Source organism: Copidosoma floridanum, unplaced genomic scaffold (genome assembly GCF_036245765.1).
Source record: "Copidosoma floridanum isolate Cflo_tuat_1 unplaced genomic scaffold, Cflo_Japanese_pri ptg000020l, whole genome shotgun sequence".
In the NCBI taxonomy this organism is placed as follows: domain Eukaryota; kingdom Metazoa; phylum Arthropoda; class Insecta; order Hymenoptera; family Encyrtidae; genus Copidosoma; species Copidosoma floridanum.
This window is the reverse complement of record NW_028321897.1, coordinates 1383206-1402652: the sequence shown is the minus strand read 5'-3', so window position 1 is coordinate 1402652 and position 19447 is coordinate 1383206. Positions and strand designations below refer to the sequence as shown.

At 44.4% G+C, this 19447-nt stretch overlaps 1 protein-coding gene across 2 annotated transcripts in view; it reads right to left on the bottom strand.

Annotated features, from left to right (window-relative positions):
• TfAP-2 (transcription factor AP-2) overlaps window positions 1–19447 on the bottom strand; it is a 96048-nt gene that overhangs the window by 19895 nt on the left and 56706 nt on the right. Inside the window, exons 3-4 of one of the 2 annotated variants that reach the window (XM_089593860.1) lie at window positions 14431–14634; window positions 13344–13395 (exon numbers count right to left, since the gene is read on the bottom strand). In XM_089593860.1, coding sequence (XP_089449986.1) covers window positions 13344–13395; window positions 14431–14634 — 256 coding nt within the window. The remainder of the gene's footprint in view (window positions 1–13343; window positions 13396–14430; window positions 14635–19447) is intronic. The other variant, XM_089593861.1, reaches the window with a different exon arrangement.

The window sequence follows — 19447 nt, the reverse complement described above, 5'->3', positions numbered from 1 at the left end:
TCATCCTATAATTGTAACGGGGTTAAACAATTACAATCGTGTAATTTGGTGCTGATCCATCTGGAGATCGGACTACTGCCCATTGAACACTACACGAAAGAAACGAGCTTCGGCCCGTTTTAAACGGAGCATGGATGACTTGTTGTAAAAAGTACATATTTACAAGCCGATGCATCGTGACTTATTCAACCCGATCACCAGCAAGTATAGTATATGCGCAAGAAAAAAGTGAACAAAGACGCCATTGATTGACGCCCAAAAACGTTGTTTGTTTTTAATTGTCCCCTTTTAACGGAACGCGGCTGGTGCTGAGGCTCGATTGTGTTGTTGCCGGTCCACGACAAGCACGGTTGTGCAAAAAGTAAACCACCCAAGCTCGCAAAACACGGGTGTTATTGACACTCGGAGAGGCGAAGGAAAAAAACAAAAGAATCGGGCTACAGTGACCCGGTTTCGAGGGCCCACCGAACGTGTTTCATTCACGCGTGTGTACCAGGGACCCTTGGGGGCCCGACTTCCTCTCGCGAATTTGATTTAATTAATGACGCGGAAACGATCGGCGCTTGCGAAACGCACGCAAGATGGAGCGAGGAAGGGTCGGGGGAAGAGTAAAAAAAAAAAGGAAGATCAACGAGCCAGGCGCGCCGGACCAGTTTACAATATATACTTTCACGCGCCTCCTTTTACGTCTCCCTCGGCTCGTCTTTTTCACTCTTGTCGCGGGTATAATGTACGTGCCGACGAGGCTCCCTCCGCCCATCGTTTTTCTCGAGAGACTCGAACAGGTGCGTTTGCGCGCGGGACTCTCCTTTTTCCTCATCCGATCGCACGACTGTCATTTTTTACCTCTTACTTGCCTTTTGTGTTTACCGTAGGAAGAAAAAGTCCATACATTACAAAGCGATGGTAAATTTTCTCGTTCCATCCCTTGATCTACACGAAACTGTATCGTGGAAAAGCCTCGTCACGAGAATCCGTTTTATTTCTACGTCCTGACACGTGCCATTACACTCGTAAAAGACTTAAAAAGAAAAAGCCTCGTATGGTTGTATAAACGGTATGGAAAAAAAAAAAAAAAAAATGTGGTACGCAGTTGGGCAGTAAAACGAACGTTTTCTTTTATTGTCGACGTGGTATCGTAGGAGAGCAAATTATTTGGCCGTTTCACAAAACCAGTTTTGCCGCGAGATAAAAAAAAAAAGGCACGAAATTATTTTACCATTTAGATCGTTTCCAGTGATACACTGCGGAGTACAGTATATATGAAAAAAAAAAAAAAAAAAAGAAACAAAGAAACAAGAGATCTACGCTAAAAGGGGACATTAGTATTCTCTATCCACGTATAGACGAGCGCGCGTGTGCCCATGTGCCTATATACGCCAACAGCGGAGAGGTAGGAAGACATTAGTAGATCGTATACACAAGATGTAGGCGAGCGTATAATATAATGTACCAAACACGCATGTGCCCATAGACGTACGCGCTTTGATTGTTCCTCTCGCGTGCGACGGGGGTCCGGGCAGCCTTATCCCTGGGCTGCATCTGTATCACATTTAGGATAATAAAACGTGCGCGCGCGAGCGATCTACCGCAGTATATATATGTACCGCTAGGATTTTTTCGACACGCGTCACTTGGGATTATGAAAAACTACGCGCTTGTTGGGAAGTGCTTCTTTAACGCACCGCTGCTTGCGTGCAGGTAACATGTGTTGGGTATACTTATATACGTGTGGGTCTGGGTTTGGAGGAGCCCAAGTCTCGGCGCGACCTCGTCTATACTTACAGTTACTCAATACACCGTGAAGTAGATCGGGGATTGGGTGATGGGTCGGTCCGCGTGTGTGGCGTTCGAGGAATGTAGGTTTCGTAACTCGATCCGAAGTTCGCGGGCGTATTTTGGGGTATCGGGTGATTTTTCATCCTGAACTTTTTTGAATAAATTATCGAATGGTCTGTATCGCGTAGTTTTGATCAATTTCCGTATACCGAGGTGAAGTTGCGAAGTTGACGCTCGGACGCATGAAATTCCCTGTTAAGTTGATCCCCTACCTCCACACGGCACACAATTTTATTTTAAGCTCTGAAAGTTGCCTGATTCAATATACTTAATAACGAAGAGACAGTGTTATGTGAAAAAGGGGTACTCAATGAGAAAAATTATCAAATAAAATTTACTACATTTCATTTGAGTATACATCTTAGTTTTCCTTTTTCATCAGATGATTTCAATTTTTTGTGAGCTAGTTCTACTCCTTGGATGATTAGCAGAGTATCACCATGAAAAGATTTTAAAAATATTCAACGTGTAATAATTAAAATGCAATGGATATAAAAAAAATATCAGCTTTTCGCGAAAAAAATAGGCTGCAGCGTATCTACATCGGTCTTTGGTCTTCCGGGTGGGCTGAAACCACTGTAAGCCTCACCAATGGACCAATCAAGCGTCCAAGTCCAAACAATTTAAGGACATCAGTGCCAAGTGTTTGCCAGTGCTCAGTCCAAACTCTGTTACAAACATTTAAAACTAAATGGAAAAAAAAACAATGGGGGCTATCCATATTTTATCCTTCCTTGCTAATACCGATTGAGAATTAAGTCTAAGCTGACTCGACCGACGTAGAACAAAAAACGATCTATAAACGCCCGCTCGGGCAATAAGCACACCCAAAAAACGAGCAAATATCCCATCTTTCTCTCTCTGATCCCGATCCCGTTAATCGTATCGGCCGATCGAAGAGCACCTCCTTTTTCGGCGGGTCACACCGGATTCAATCTCCTTTCTCACGAGAGGAGGCCCTCCTACATGCCAACATATACGCGTGCTCCTTTCCTCGTTTTCGCTCTCCAATTGCCGGGGGAAGGGCAGCGACGACCACGATTACGGTCACTGCGGCCGCGAATCGCCTTTTAACGCGCGGCCCTTATTTCTTTTCTTCCCCCCTCCGGCCCCTCGTTTTTACTCTCCCCGGGACGAAGCCCGTCTCTCTCACGCACGAATTTTTTTTTCCTATCCCGCGAGTGCGCGCCACAGAGCTAGGCCTCATCTTTGGGACCGAAATCCACTTTTCTTACGCGCCCGCGTGTTCGAGGCCAATCATGCCCGCACTGGCGCCCCATTAGCCCGAGTCATCGCAAACCACGCAGGGAACAAAAAAAAAGACCTCCTTCCTGTCGATGTTGCAGTGTGCTCTATACCCACCCCGCTCGACGCGATACAGGATACACTTACTCAACTGGCGCGTCCCGCGAAGATTTCAATGACTCGGCACTGCTCGTATACACGTTGTGTTGATTATGCGCGCCGATTTACAAGCAGAGCTCGATTGATTAATCATGTGCACTTGTTGGGTATATATATAATAACGCGCTTTCGGATTTTTTTCGCGGACGGGGTACTCGAGTTTTTGTCGTTGATGCTCAGCCTCCGAGTATATCTCTGCGCGTCCCTTCGAGTTTCGTCACTTCATTTGCGTGCACGCGAAAATTAATGTTGTATCGTAATTACATACAAATACATAGACGTTCGTACGCAAATTGCCGTACCATTATATTATAATCACTCGATAATTCTCTTGGCGTGAATTTACAGAAAAGCAGGGGAGAACACTTTGTCTTTTTTTGCAATAATTGTCGCAATGGTGCAGAACGCGGCGGTTACGTAAACGTGTATGTATAATATGCAGACACAGGATGTGCAGGTGTACACCAAAGTCTTGAAAAGGTATTTATTAAAACATTAGACGCACGGGATGATGGAGTCACGAGTAAGTATACCGCTATTGCGTGCAAAGTCCGTAGATGCGAAGAATGTTATTCTCGCAACGAGGTTGAAGGCATTATTTATACGTTGTATAGCCACGCGTGATGAACGAAAGATGCGCGAAACAATTTTAGTCTCGATAATTATTGCAGAACATCAACTTGTACCCTTTTTTCCCGTTCTCCATATAATACTTATAGTAATAATGGTACGTGGTGTTAGTGGTCGCGTAACTTGTAAACGCAGAGTCAATGTGTACTGGGTCGAGGCTGCGAGTATGTATAATTATAGTATGGGTTGACGCAAAAGTTAAACTCCCCCACCCTCCCTTTCAAGCTTGACTCTAACATCTACGTCTTTACTTAGTACATTTGCTGTTTAGCTTCAATAGTTTTCAAGGACACTTTTTCCTTACGTATTTCAGCTCTGCACGCACAAAAAAATAAATAAAACCGTACACCCATTGGCCAAAACGAGTGTCCTCGTTGCCCGCCATTTTACAGGAGCCTCTGCACCCGTGGTCGAAAAATCATTAGCCTCCTCTCCCCCGGTCCGCCCCTAAAAGTCGAGACAGCCTCTCCCTCCCTCGGATGTTCCTCGGCTCGATCGCTCGGCAACAACTTTTCGCACACATCAGGGACTCTACTTATACTAGCGGGGGGGCCCCTTTGGACAGAACAACTCGTCCGTAAAATCCCTCGGCTCTAATGCAATTAACAGCGGGGCTTACGCGTATGTATAGCTACCGGCGCCGGAGGGCAGCTACAGTGGGACTATAGGGTATATAAGTAAGGCAGCTTTTTCGGGATATTACCTATACATGTATACGTAGAGGGGACGAGCCAATAGTCGGTCGCGCGCGCCTCGATTGGTCCGTTTCCGGCGGCGATGATTACACGCGCAATATCCCTTGTGTGTGCGTGTACTCGTGTGGGTATAGGTGTAAGGAAGGGGCGGCCCTCGAGGAAATTCGCTGCGTGAGCCCTGCTCGGTGCGCAGGATATTGGCAAATTACTCGTGATGATTTTCCTCCCATGTAGGTACCTGCCTATCTACGCGCGAAAGGGGACGTACGGTGCGCAAAGGGCTTCCGTCGATCGAGTCGTTGCGATGACTTTTGAAGGGCCGCGCGATAAGGAAAGCTGGTTTGCGTTGTCGCTGAGGCGCGAATATTTGGGTTGTCCGTGCGAGGCGACGGCGGGAAGGGGGGGATTGGGTGAGTCTCATCTCTCTCTGGAGCTTGTAGTTGGAGGACGTGGATTTGATTCGATTTCTCTCGAGAGGGTGGCAGTCTTCCGCGCGATGAACTCGGGTGGGTATTCGTGCTTTTGAAAGGTCCCTTTGGTCGTCGAATTGGCAGAAGGTTTTTTTTTTTTTTTTTTTTTTTTTTGAGTGAAAGATGCGCCATCACCAAGTGCAAGCTGCAGCTGCTGCAGTACAGCGATTTGATTTATCCACTGGATACTATACAGGAAATAGCCTGTATGGGGGTAGCGAGTTGGCAAGCTCAGTTCAGAGGGCGCTAGAGAGAAGAGCCTCCGGTTAGCAACAGAAAGTGTATATATCTGTAATATCTGTATATATTTCTTCCGAGTTTGGCACTGCCTGTACAGGTATACTTTTTGTTCTGAAATGCTTTAATCCCGTTGGCTGGAGGCTCTTCTCTCTAGCGCCCTCTGAGCTGAGCTTGCCAGCTCACTAGTCCCATACATGAACTGTATTTGTTTGTTAAAAGACATTTCGAAACTTTTTCATCAATTATACTCGAACTTTATTTATAATTTAATGTGCAAAATCCAAGCGGCAAAATATCGCGCTCCCTCTGTTTTTGTTGAAAACGTGTGACGAACAAACCACGTTTTGGAGTAACGAAAAACTTGAAAGAAAACTTAACAACGTGCATTGATCAATAACCCTGGACTCCTTTGTGCAATAAATTTTTGTCAAATTGAGGAAATTCAAAATGAGAAAATCAACCATATAGTTGAGGCGGCTTGGGCAGTTGGTACCGTACCTAGGGTAGGGTGCCATAAGGGCCCCTAAAAAATCAACGCTTTCTGACGGTAAATTTTTCAATTAACATAACTATTTTAATATAACCAAAGTACAAGATCAAGAAATTGCCAGAAAAGTACCGTGAAATTATAATTGTGAAAATTGGGAGATGTTGCAAGACAAGCTGGATTAATATTTCATACTTTTCTTCTGATTTTTTGTCAAGTTAAGTCGCTGACCCTATATTTTTAAGAATTTAATAGATTCGTTGTAAAAAAAAAAAATTAGAACTGTTTTAAATTTTTGAGATTAATCAAAGATTTTCGAAGATGTAGTCGAAAAATGAAGTGGTTGACCCCAGTATTTTCGTATCGCAAATGAACTTGGCATACTTTATTAACATAATTCCAGAATTGCAGAGGTTATGATCAAGCCGATAAAAATCGCCCAAGCCACCTTAAACAGTGCTAGAAAAGAGACTAGACCCCTGCAAGCACGCATTTACTATTCCTCCCCACGAATTTTCTCATCACTCAACTCAACACCAAATAAGCCAAGTGCTTGCTCAATCACCGTTCAATTTGTCACTACCTCCGTATGTTTTGCAACTCTTTCCACCTCTCGTCAATTGCACAAACAAATCCACTAAATATTAGCATCGCATTACCTCAAGCCGATCTGTCCATATGCAGGTGCTCACAAAATACCAGTCCGCATCAACCCTCGAGCCAAGCACTATCGTAAATCGAGCGACCCGAGCTCTCTCTAGTTCTCGCGATAAAATCCAAGCTTCTCGACGAGCGAACCAATCTCTCGAGCACCCGTGCATGCAGAGGTGCAACGAAGCCGATCCTAAGGATCATCAGGAGCGCAAAAACAGCTGCTCGCTCGCGCCGAAAGATCGTGAGTAATTACCCGCTAATTCCAGCCAAACCCGATCGGCCGATTTGGCAAAGCCGAAAAACCGGCGAGCCGCGCTGGTGTCCTTATTCGACCGCCGCCGAGGCTATTTGTCGCCGCTGTACCCGCGGTTTCTCTCTCTCTCTCTCTCTCTCTCTGCCTCTGGAAATTAATGTGCGAAACTCGGTGTATTGCTTTTTGCCGTCACTTTGCAAATGCAACGGAAGACATCGGGCGTCCAGAGAGTCGGTAAGTATTAGCGTCAATACCTATCGAGGGAAAAGACGATTGCCAGGGATTTCTAGCTCTGGTGGTGGGAAGTCGTTTTAGCAACTGGAGTGCGTAGCTCTCCGGAATCGTTCTTGTAACGGCGGGAATTAGATTTTACGTTTGTCGGATGAGTTTTTGTGCCTCGCGGTGCTGCCGGTTTGGGATTGATGTCGCGCGAACACGGGAATATCAGAGGATTTCGATGGGAATACTGTAGGCGAATCTTTTGATTATTGATTTGTCCTTAGCTTTATGTCAAGCCTATTGATTGTACAAGTGGACCATTGAGGCATTGAAAAACACCTAATGAATAGATAATGGAAGGGATCTAAATCGTTCTCAAATGCGAGGGTTGAGTCCACACGATCTACTACTTAGAAGCAAAAAACTAGTCATTTTTTACCATCTGATCTCTTCCATTTATGTAATTTATGCTAAGCGTACATTTTTATCAAGTGGAGCTATTATAGTAAGTAGGGCGTGCGCGTCTTTGAGATGATGGACATCAAAGTGTTTTAATAACCGTATACACATTATCGTAATTATAACGTTGCGACTCACGTTTATACATAACCCCCCGCTCAAATGTATAATCGCAATGAAAATATGATTATTATTGTTGTACGGATGTAGAAACATAATATATTATTGGCTCGTCCGAATTGTCCTTTGTAGTTGATAATTCGGCAGGTGAATGAAAAACAATTTTTTCCCCTGAAGAAGAAAAAATCCGTCCAACTAGTCGTGGAAAAATTGTTTATCCCTTCTTAGCCCTTTCGTCCCGCTGTTGATCAATCGGGAGGATTTCCCTGGTGCTTCAGAAACAAACACCGTCAAACGGACAACATCCAACTCTATCCGGAAGACCGAAGCAACAAATATCCGCCGCGGCGCAATGAAAATCGGTATGAACAAAAACACGGTCCCCCCTCGGGGAAACCGATCAATTTGCCAGGGACGAGTGGCCGATGGGAAGAAAGAGAGAGGGCCCGTCGCATTGTCTCGCGATCCCCGTCGGTAAATAACCTTCGCGTCGAGCCCTTCGGCTGTCACGCGACCAGTCTTAAATACATCTGGTGTAACGGTAACACGCCCCTCTCCCTGCGCATCGGTATGCATATTGTGGCCGGAGACGCATCGGGACAGCTGTACACCTCGGACTCACCCGCGTGATTTAGCGCGTAATTGAAACGTCCGTCTCTCGTTTGCTCGCGCGCGCCCGCGATTTGCCTATCTCTCATACCCGGCACGAAGGGACCTAATGGAGTTTAGCTGCTCTCCGGATATACGAGGCTGAAAAACCAAGTGCCCCCGTGGTAAAATGGGTTTATCAGGAGGTGTTTCACATTCAAGTTTTTTCCCCAACTCTTCCGATGAGACTATCCCAAACTTATTTCGAGCTTTCACTGATTGAATCCTTGAGCTTTCGTCAGTTATTGGTATGGTGCTCGGCTGCTAAAGTCAACTTTTAGAAAATTTCACTTTGATCGCACATGTTTTGTTCATTTACCGATATCGCTATTCCGAATCGCTCCAGAGAATTGTACACGTTGAAACCGAAACGAAAGAAAGAAAAAAACATCAAAGTACACACCGAAACAAGAGTATGAGTAATTTATTGATGCTAAGGACACATTTTGCCTCTCATGAGGCGGAAATAGTGAAGGTTCAAGCTGCATGTCTAATTTAGTACTCAGTAATTTACAAAGAAATAAAAAATGTACGTACACTTAATATAAAATTTGAATAAAAATAAACGAAATAATAATCATAAATGCCGGAGCGTAGCTGGTACACGAATTATTCAACGGTAATATCACACCACTCAATTGAGCCGTAAATCTATCGACTTCAAATATTGCAAGAGGTCCATCTTGAAACAAGAACCGATTACCGGACGGGACTTACGAAAAACGCATCTTTCTATCACTCAGTAGTGACAGCGTGAATTCTGAGCCACAGTTTTTACGACGATTAGTCTTTGAAACCGTCATCGACCCGCTCTCCGGGGGTAAAACCTCGAGTCACCGAGTACGCGAAATGAAAAAAAAAAACGAAAAAGAGTCTCCCGGAGAGTGACTTCTGATGGAATCAGAGTTAACAAGCGGGAGAAAGCTCCGCGGGACGGAAAAAACGCGGCCCCGGGAAACGGATGGCTCGATAAGCGAGGCCAGCCGAAAAGTAAAACGAGCATGGGATCTCTCGTGGCCAATAAACTCCGCGCACTTTACGGCGGACGGATTCGCGAGTGACGGATGTATATATGCTCGTTGTAAATTCTCCTCGGTGGCCGAAAAATGTACGCGCCCGTGGTTAAATTAGCGGAAAGAGAGAGGCTTGTTTTGCAACTCCATTGGGAAATATTTTGGAAATGTCCTTGAAACGGACCACGCAAAGTTTCACTTGGGTCTGTTCGTACAAGTGCTCGGGTGAATAAATCACCCCCAAATTACTCGCATACTACATCTTACGCTGATGTCGCTGCACTGCTTTCTGTGACGCAACGCGAGATTATCGAGAATGTAGTACATGTATCTACGTCTGTGGTAAATTTGCGCGACTTTATCGGGCACTGGATTGTACGGATGTGAAAAACCGTAAAATCTCGGGCACCTCTAATGTATACCTCGTCGCGTGTAATACAACATACTTGACTACTGTATGAGTACATTTGAAGCTCTCAATCAGTGAGCCTCATCTCGTGTGCGCGATAGTTCATCGCCGGCACGTATGTACATGTTTGTATGTAATATACTCGCGCACACAATTTTTAATTCTTTTCGAAAGTGACCCCGATATCGCGAGTTGCTCGTCGCTGTATACCCAGCGTGATTCGATCGAAAGTCGAGAGGGACAAAAAACAAAGTAAGAACCTTCGCGGGAGAGCAACGGAGCTTCAAGTATGCGTGTATTTTAGGCGTGTCCATATAGGTGAACATGATAATACAGAGGTGTAAGTACTTGACGAATTTCAATGAGCACGATGAAAGAGATGAACATCAGTTTCGACGCGTGCGTGCATAAGGGGATAATATATATATACATACTCGAGCACCCATTATACGGCAAAATGGTTATTGGATTATTTCAAACTTGGATGCTCTAATTTTCCGGGTATGGGTGCAGTGTAGAGGCCGTTTCGAGTTTAAAAGATAATCTCGGGGTTATAGTACTGTAAGCCGCTGTCATTCTGTTGTTTAGGGACTTTTTCCTTTTTAGTTACTCATTTTTACTGTACTAAAACAGTGATGTTTCTTGTGTATGCAGTACATGAAAATCGTTCAACTGAGGATGAAAATTATTCTTCTCAAAGAGAAAAAACTGGCATTCGTGTAATATATGAGTACCCCCAATTTACAAATTTGACGCGGTACTATTCGTAATTTTGGCTCTCTTCGCGCAAATAACTGTGATCCTGGAAGAAAGCTTCATAAATTACCAAATGGTGATCACACAAGTCGGCAAAAAAGTGTACTTGGTGCTTTTCAAAAAATCCCCGCGCGAATGTGACGTCAGATGCCCTGTCCGCTAAATTAGGTTCATTCCGTAATTTACAGTCACATTGCTTGACTCGACAAAAAAATACAACGCATTGCTGTAGGTGTACAGTCTACATGCCAAAGCTCCCTACAGACAGAAAATTTTCATTTCACTCACGCAGCTTCCATATCTCACTCCCCTCTGCGCGTGCATATATTTTCCCGCTGCACGCGCTCCGTTTAATTTCGAAGAAAAAAAGGAAAGAAAGAAATCTCCAGAGATCCCCGCTCCGTGCGCAATAAACCACCAACGTAACGCGCAACGCAGGCAGACAGGTGGAGGAGAAAAGACGACGTCCGATAAGGCTACCTTAGCGAAAGAGAGAATTTTTGCGAATCGGCTCTGATTCACTCGGCGAGCCGCGCTCGAATCATCGGCCCAAGGAACCCATGCCTGCACATATTTATTCATACGAGCGGCTTTGGGTGAGCCACTCGTGACGCGAATTTTCGTGCCCGCGCTTTTCGCGGAACGCACGGCTCGAGTTATGATCCTGAAACAAACGTACGCCACCGACCTCCGTATTTTTTTTTTTTTCGGCTCATCTCACTTTGTTTATCGCCTGATTTCTCGGAGAGTCCCCCCTCTTTACGATCGGTCCGAGGCTTGGTTACGAATCTGCACCTTTGCACGGAAAAACAAAAAAAAAAAAAAAAAAAAAAAAAAAAGTGGAAAATGCGGCAAATGAAGATCCACCGCTGCACAGCGTCAAGTTGCGCACTTGCCGGGGCCTCACGTGCGCGCCGGCTGTATACGTGATGCTATCCGTCCGCGAGATCGACGCGAACGCCGGGGATCGGCCGACGTCAGCCGCGGTGAAAAAGACAGGGCTACGGCATCGCCGTGATTTTTCAATGTCGTGCCGTCCAGCGAGAGTTTTCCCCCCTCCGAATGGCAGATAGCGTTTTTGCAGCGCACCGGCACACGCGCGTGTATGTACACCCGAGAGAGAGATATAGGAGGGCGCTCACGCGAGTCCGTATACGTATAGGGGGCTTCCGTCGATCCGGTTATGCAACAGCTCCGATGCGTCGGCCGCCTGTGTTGCCTTTTTTTTTCCCCTCCGCCTTGCTGTCCATCCCCCTGTGCTTTTTAACGCCGCGCTCCAAAGGGCGTCTCCTCGAGCGAACGCGCAGGCAACTTTGTGGGGTGGAAGTGTACCTATATGAACGAGCCAGTCATTCCGAATAATGGATCCGGTGTTTTTTTGTCGCCAACGTGCGTTTTCGCGAAAAGGACGCAATGCTCGGGATTATTACTTTCCTACCATATATAATACGGATCGTATGGATAGAGGTGGTGTGTATAGTCATGGAGGAAATGTTAATCGAGGGAGCGTTTCGCTCGGCACCCGCTGGGCTCTCCGATTTTCACCGAGTGAAACCGTACAAGAATTTCTCGTTTTTGGATTATTTTTTCCCCAGTTTCTATGTGAGTGCAGCGCTAAACGTCGGAGATTAGGTATATATACCCATTACCCTGCGTGCGAGCGTCAATTTGCGGTCCGAGGCGATCGCGTGAGTATAGAGGGCCCGTGCAGGGTGTCACACTCGCCAAGGTAAACCTAATCTGCATCCCCTCTGCAAATGAGGCGTTTATACGAGTCGAGTCCCCGAAATCCGAGAAACTCGAGGTGAACCTCACGGGTGCACTCGACACGGGAGCTAGGAGTGGGGGAGAAGGTGAAAAAAGAAAAAGAAAAAAAATTGAAAAAAAGAGAGGAGGCAACGGGGCGTGCACGCGGTAATAATAGTCCGTCACGGGGAACAAGCCATCTGTGGCACGCTCGCGTGTGTACGTATATATTTGCCATGGGGGGGCTGCCCGCCCTGAAAAACACTCGCGTATGGGTATACATACGGGCCCCGGTATTACAATGACAATACCGAAATACGATCCGCCCGCGGGCATGGCCCACTGTTCGCGTCATTTATATGCCTACTTTGGCGCTTGCCATATATATATACACATATTTATCTCCAAGTTCACACCGTGCGTGTAATGTGTGCCTGTTACCTTTTTTTCAAAACCCCTCCCCTCCCTTCTTGATTTCTCGTTCTCCCTTGGCGTGCTTAGGATGTGCGTGTCGATCTGGCGGATGAGGGATAATATGCGTGTGTTATCTACTTGAACATTTTTCACTTTATATTTTTGTCAATCCACAGTGGCAGACAGTGGGTTAAGTATACGTATACTTTCGCGCGTCTGTGAATTTCACGGAAAATTACATTTTCCGCACTGCCGTGTACAATATGCGTAAAAACCTGTCATTCGAGATTAATAAAAAAATTTGCCAATGTTTTGGTGGACCTTTTCCGATTAAACTAGTGTAATGTAGGTTTTATCCAAATAAAATTGAGTCCCAAGTCTAGCAAAAGAGCCTCCGATCACCCCCCATGGAAGTTCATTCGGTTGAAAATCTCGATTTCTCTAAATGAAGCAACCAGTTATGGCGAGTAAAAAAAAAAGTTATAACCAGCATCCCCACATGATACGAGGGCTGTCGACGATCCTGATGGATAATTAGCTCGAGAGCAGAAACCACGCGGCGATGGGAGGAGCCCCTGCACGAAAAAAAGGGGGGGCACGCCAACAGCCTTTTTCGACCTCTCCTCTTGTTCGCAGCCGTGCGTAACACACGCAACGAGAGACCAAGAGGAACGAGAATAAAGAAAAGGTGGCGCGACGTGTAGCAGCGCGACCATTGTCGGCTAATAAGCAGGTGACAATGCCCCCTTCGTCGACTGGAACACTGCCCTTTTTTTCCCCTCCCGCCTCCCGCTCGTAGTTCCGGTTTCGTGAAAATCCGTTCGATGTACGAAACATTGGCGAATGGCACACGCATAAGTACCGAGTAATATTAATGGACTACTCACTTTTCAGCAGCGGCAGGTCGTTCATGAAACTCCCGTCGTCCACGTTTGTATTCTGCAACAGCGAAATGGATTACGGTTAGGAAGGGCTGTACATGATGTATAAACACATAGCTGCTAACGTAGAGGGCGGGGACTTTGCCGCGTTCCCGTGTAATCATTTGCAGTGGATGTACACGGTATATAATACACCCGAGTGCTCTTTAACGAACAAACACTGTGATTATGCTCGAGTTGTGATTCTATGCCATTTCGTTGGGGTTGTTGGGCGTCGTTGGAGTGCAAGAAGAAAAGAAAGGTAAATATATCATCAGTGCGTTTATTGTGTCGTTCCGATGGGGATTACTGAGGGGGTCAAGAAACGGAAAAAGTCGGAAAAGTTTCGAGGTAGCCGAGTTTCCTTGAAAATTTTCAGAGATCATTCACAAGGTGTCCAACATACTTATTCATCATTATACTATAAAGTGTATGACAATCATTACTTGTTTAAATGTTAGTTTTTGCGGGCAATTCGATAACGAATTGTATGCATTTTTAAAAATGAAAAATGCCTACATTAATATTGTAAAAATTTGTATCTATTTTGCTTTTATTGAGATAACGAAACTAACGAAAAACCGGTGTCTATAACTTAAGTGAAAATGTCTTCTCAGTCAAATTGACATTTTCTTACGAGTTTAAAACTTTTTGCTTCAAACAGCAAAACATGTATTACATGATAGTGATAATTAGTGTTAAAAAAGGTGAAACGGATTCAAGTGACAAAAAAAGTATTACTTAATATTATAGGTAAACGAGAAATCAGTAAGGGCTTTTGTCGAACAAAACAACAATATTTTTCCCAACTATATCAGTTGATCGAAAAGTTTATGTATACAAACTATAGGCTCTCCGATTTTTTTCGACATCAAATATTATAAATACACCGAAGGTACAAAAAATTACTAGGATCAGTGACGCCTACATCAAACAAATCTCGCGTAGCCCATGAAAAAAAAAAAAAAAAAAAAAAAACTCGCCTACAGAACCGATCGGTTAACAACAACAACCAACACAAGAAAAGGAAGAAGAAGAGTTGGCGATTACGTACATCGTCGCTCACCTGGGGGTCGTCAACGAGACTTGTGTGCAGCACCAGATCGGTCTGGTCGAGCCCCGGAGGTGGCAGCAGTGCGTCCGGGCGCCTCACCGCGCCGTAATCGACGTTCCGGCCGCCGTTACCACCGCCACCCCCGCCGCCTCCTCCGCCACTGTTCCGGCCGCCGTCGTACGGAAACGATGCGTGCATGTTTGTCTGGAAAACAAGAAGAAAAAAAAACAAATTGTAAGTTATATAATTTTTTTTGTCAATTATATAATTTTAGTCGCATTATTATGTTTTGGAAATCGTATGAATTGATTTTTTGTCGCTTACGAGTGTTGCGGGCAGTGTACAAAATGAAGATGGATCGAAATTCGATAAAAAAGTTACTTGGCACCAAGGGGCTTTGAAGAATTTAAAAGCGAGTTAAACTTCCCTTGACTCATGGCTGGGGAAGTTTTTTCGGCATGGGTTATCTTTTACAGGACATTCAGCCAATAAAAATGCTATTAGCTAAGGAAAACTAGTTGTAAGACAAAATGTCTCATCAACCTACAGGATTTATTTTAATTGCATCGACCAATCACGGAAGCCATTTTCACGTAATAATCGCGTTAAAATTTCGTGCATTTTCACTTTATTTTTATAACACCTTAGTGGCACCTATCTCATCTCATAGTTATTCGACTCTACAATATTTTAATCGAGTGACCTAGTCCTGCGAGCTTTATTTATTTTTTTTTTACGTATTCTTGCATAACTTATCTACGTGGTAATAAATACGAGCCTACACTCACGTAACGTGAGATATAAAATTTCGAAATCGCAAAAAGCGAGCTAAGACGACACTTTCTACCATTTGGGACTTTTTAATGAGAAGTATGAATTTTCCCGGCTAAAAGGAAAGTCAAGGCACTTGTGCTGTAAAAATACGCACACGCGTAGGAGTTGTTAATCTTCGAAAAGGCGCCATTCGTTACAACGCACAGGTGATGAATAATTAATTAAAGATAAAGAAAAAAAGGACTCGCGCGAAGCTTTAACGATGTCTCCCATCCGCCCCCCCCCTCGTCTCGAGCTGGTAATGTAAGCAACATAACGACGAATTAAAGTGCTGTTTCTCGCGCGGCGTCGGAATTCCATAGTTCGCGGGGATTAACTTTCCTCGACTATGAAACGCAAAATTTTATTACCATCCCGAATAACTTTGCTTCACCCTGTAAAGATGCTTATTTATGCCTCGGTGAATTCAATTTTAGCGCCTCCATAAATTTTCCGACACAAATAGAGATTTTTCCCTCTTCTTTTTCTCCCTCCCTGCATTTATACTCGCGTCCCGCTTGTCTCGCTAATAAGCCACGCCACTCGATTCTCGATTAACCATCAAAAAGTAATTAATTTTGCACTCGCGTTCACGTGTATTCCGCACTTACCATCAGTCGGTGGTTCAGCCACGTGAATTTACGAAATGAAAATACCGCCCATTCAAAAGCTCATCGCGATAAGCCGAACTTGAGCCGCTAAACGGAAGAAAAATCACTTTGGCCATTCGGCGTGCATTTATCTCATCTTGGCATCAGCTTCGCCAAAGACTTTGAAACCACGTGCGCCACAAAGTAAGCTCATTACTATGAAAATCCAAAGATTCCAGTGACGACCGAGCCACGAGTCAGCGACGTATGACAATCCGTCGTGCTGCCATTTTCGTATTCCGGGCGACGACGGCGCGTAAACAATGAAAACGCGGAGCTATGCGCCCTGCAATGAAGCTGTGGAATACCGATTTTGCGTGCCACCTCGGCAATGTCTTGTTTTCGTAAAAGTTGGCTGCAAATGGGTGTACATTGTTGGGGAATCAACGCCATCGCTAAAGCTGACTCTGTCAGGGGGTGATCGACTATATTGTCAAAAGTTAAGGATGCACAAAGTGCTGGATGAGAACATACAAACTAGCTCTTTGGTGCATCGATCGACGAGATCCGTCTGGCGAAAAATTACATTAAAATGATCGGGAGAGCACCTCTTAGAGTGGCCGAGTGGCACGGACCGGAATGGCGATTCTTGCATACGTTTAGTTTCTCCGCCTTTCTCACTTCAATACAAAAGAGTGTGCAGCGCAACATTCAAGTTAGAGTACCGAAAGAATATGACGTATTAAGGGGCGGGTGGGATTATTGTCTATTAAATAAATTGCACTGTCGACCACTGGCTGTGATTTCTTCTTCGGTACTCTCTCATTGAGTGACTGTTAAAAAGATGTTGTTGATGTTGGTTAAAAAAGACGTTCAATTTGCGACCAACTACAATGACTAAGAGTCACATTTGATTTGTCAGCAATAAATTTTCTCTTTATTAGATATTTTTCTAAACATGTTTCTTTCATTGCGCAAAGCTGATTTTGTCAGTTACAGTGACACTATCCATCCGTACCCATGTAAAAACAAAGAAAAATAATGTTTTCCGTCTCATTGCGTGATTCTTATTGTGCCCGGAGGATTACAGAGTCGTGTAAAACTATCTAGTAGAGCATTGTCTGTTTCATCATAATATGTATAAAAATGTTCTTTAAACTATTGATGTGTGATCTACGGGTGTTATCGCCCCCTCCTACGCTTGTGAGCTGTAATAGTTGCTTATCGAATGCGTTGGAAATTTTTGTTTTCCCAGTAAAACAATCGCTTCATTGTTATAACTCCTCTGACGCATCAAGCGATTAGGCACGAGTGACTCGGTTGCTTAAAAAATGATTTAAGACATTTGGAAGATATAAAGAAAAGAAAAATAACAATTAGGAAAGCCCAAAGCATGATACCGTTTGGATGATTGTTATTTAAAACTTTTCTTTGTAAAAATAAGTTTCCATATTCTCGTAAAGCAAGGGAAAACAAGAGGAAACACCAAAACCAAGAAGACACCCACAAGCTACGACGTGAAACCCCTTTCCTACTTCACGTGTTACAAACGCCCATCAGCAGTGCCTCGAAATGTCTCGCTTGTACACCGAGCACTCGAAGGCCGGAAGGGCAAACAGCATCTTTGATCCTCACAGTGGGTTCACTCGAATGGGAGACGCTCGCTCGAGTACTCCCGCGATTCATGACAAAGGCAGGGGCCTCTTCATTCGACGCACTCTTTCAATTTGAGATTTGGTGCAGGGATAATTCGTTGAGAGTCAATCATGGGGATGGAATGTCGCTTTTTGTTGCCAGTATATAGGTGCGACCGGAACAGTGGAATCGACGCCTCGGGCAGACAAAGAGTCTCGTTGGGTTTGAACGAGACCATCTGTACGTTAAACTTGATCCACATTTGTCTACTCGCGCGAAATACTTCTCCGCGGCATAAAAATATAGTCCAGGGGTCTTATTGCGTGATTCGATGTACGCAACATACGGTTCGAAATTTACCGTCACACCACCAACCTTATGACAAAAATGTAATAGAAAGTTAACTTTTTGATGTTCAAAGGTATATTATGACAGTAAATCTCGAAAGCTATTGCGCATATCGAAGAACTCAATAAGACCCCAGGACCACGAGGTCAGATGATCCTGTCACGATAGGAAAATAGCGTTTCTTGGAATCAGATTCAACTTTAGAGTAAGCAGATGGCCGTTCATGTACAAGGATTTTTACTCACAGCTGCTCGATCTGATGACGAGTTTCATCGATAAATGAGAATTGCCATGAGTGCAGATAAACACGAGTCAAATGGTTGGTTCATCAAATAAGGGAGAAGAGCGAACGAAAACCACTATGAAACTTCCACGGACAGTAGTTTTGTCGGGGTAGATATTACCATGAACCTCAAATCACGTACAGCTTTTGCGTAGAGAGACTATACAAAGGAAAAAAGTGCGTAATATACGGTTCCTTTAAGTATTGGTTTTATATAGAAACTTGGCTTCAGGTGATCAAGAGTAAACTGTTCCAAAACGATCGCATATCACTGCCAACCGGCGATTGTAGACTGTTAGCGTTTGACTATTGGTACATATTAAAAAAATTATACTGTTTGAGTATAAAATTGAGAAAAATAAAATTTTTACAAGCAGAGACAAAGAGATCTGTGTAATGACGAATCCAATTGGAGCATCGACAATGTGCAAAATTTACATTTACAGTATTTAGCATTTTTTTTTTTTTTTTTGTAAAATATTTGTACTTGTACCTGTCACGTAGAATTAAACGGTTCCGAAGCCAGTAAGTCAACTGAAAGTTCTCCCTATGTGCACTGACGATGAGCTTGTGATGTGCGCTTTTGATCAGTAATTTTCGACAGAATTAGAAAGTTTGTGCGCTTTTGACTGTCGCCGCGTGCGAGGCCTTAGGTTTCTCGAAACGACGGGAAAGCCCCCCTCGGTCGCATACCAACTATCTCATCGTTGGACCGAGCGATGTCCGCCTTGCAGTCTCAATCCCGCGAGTATGAGATGCATCCGAGTTGTACGTACATGCATAAGTACCGATGTGGGCCTGCAGCGCGTATAAACAACAGCGGCACCGTTATCGATCCTCGAGGCAACGCGCGCATAGAATGACTCACTATATATTGTACAGTGAACGCCAATCCAACGCTAGTCGAAGACTTGGAATAATGGTGTGAAGCAAGTGTATTGGGATGTATATACTTTGATATATACTCGTGTGTTAACTTTTGCTTTCAATCATTATTTTTATTTTTTTTTTTCTTACGACTGAAATCAAGCGCGATGATTTATATCTAATCGCGTTGACTCCACTCTTTTTCGCGTTTCCGTAACTAATGGAGTATTTCGGCGTTTAAGAAAAAAGTGTACTTTCAAACGAGGCGATCCTCCGTGTGGGACAGGCTGAGCGTTGAACCGCGCCAAAGTATATTATACGCGCATTTATGTAATTAATACAAGGTGGTATGCGGCTCGCGAGAGAGTAATTTACACAAACGTAAGCTCGCGCGTAGGGTTCTCGCGAGGTGCCGGTCGGATCATAATTTCACGGACGTTATCTGCCTCCGTGCGGTTGCTTTGGGCCTCGAATCCGATAA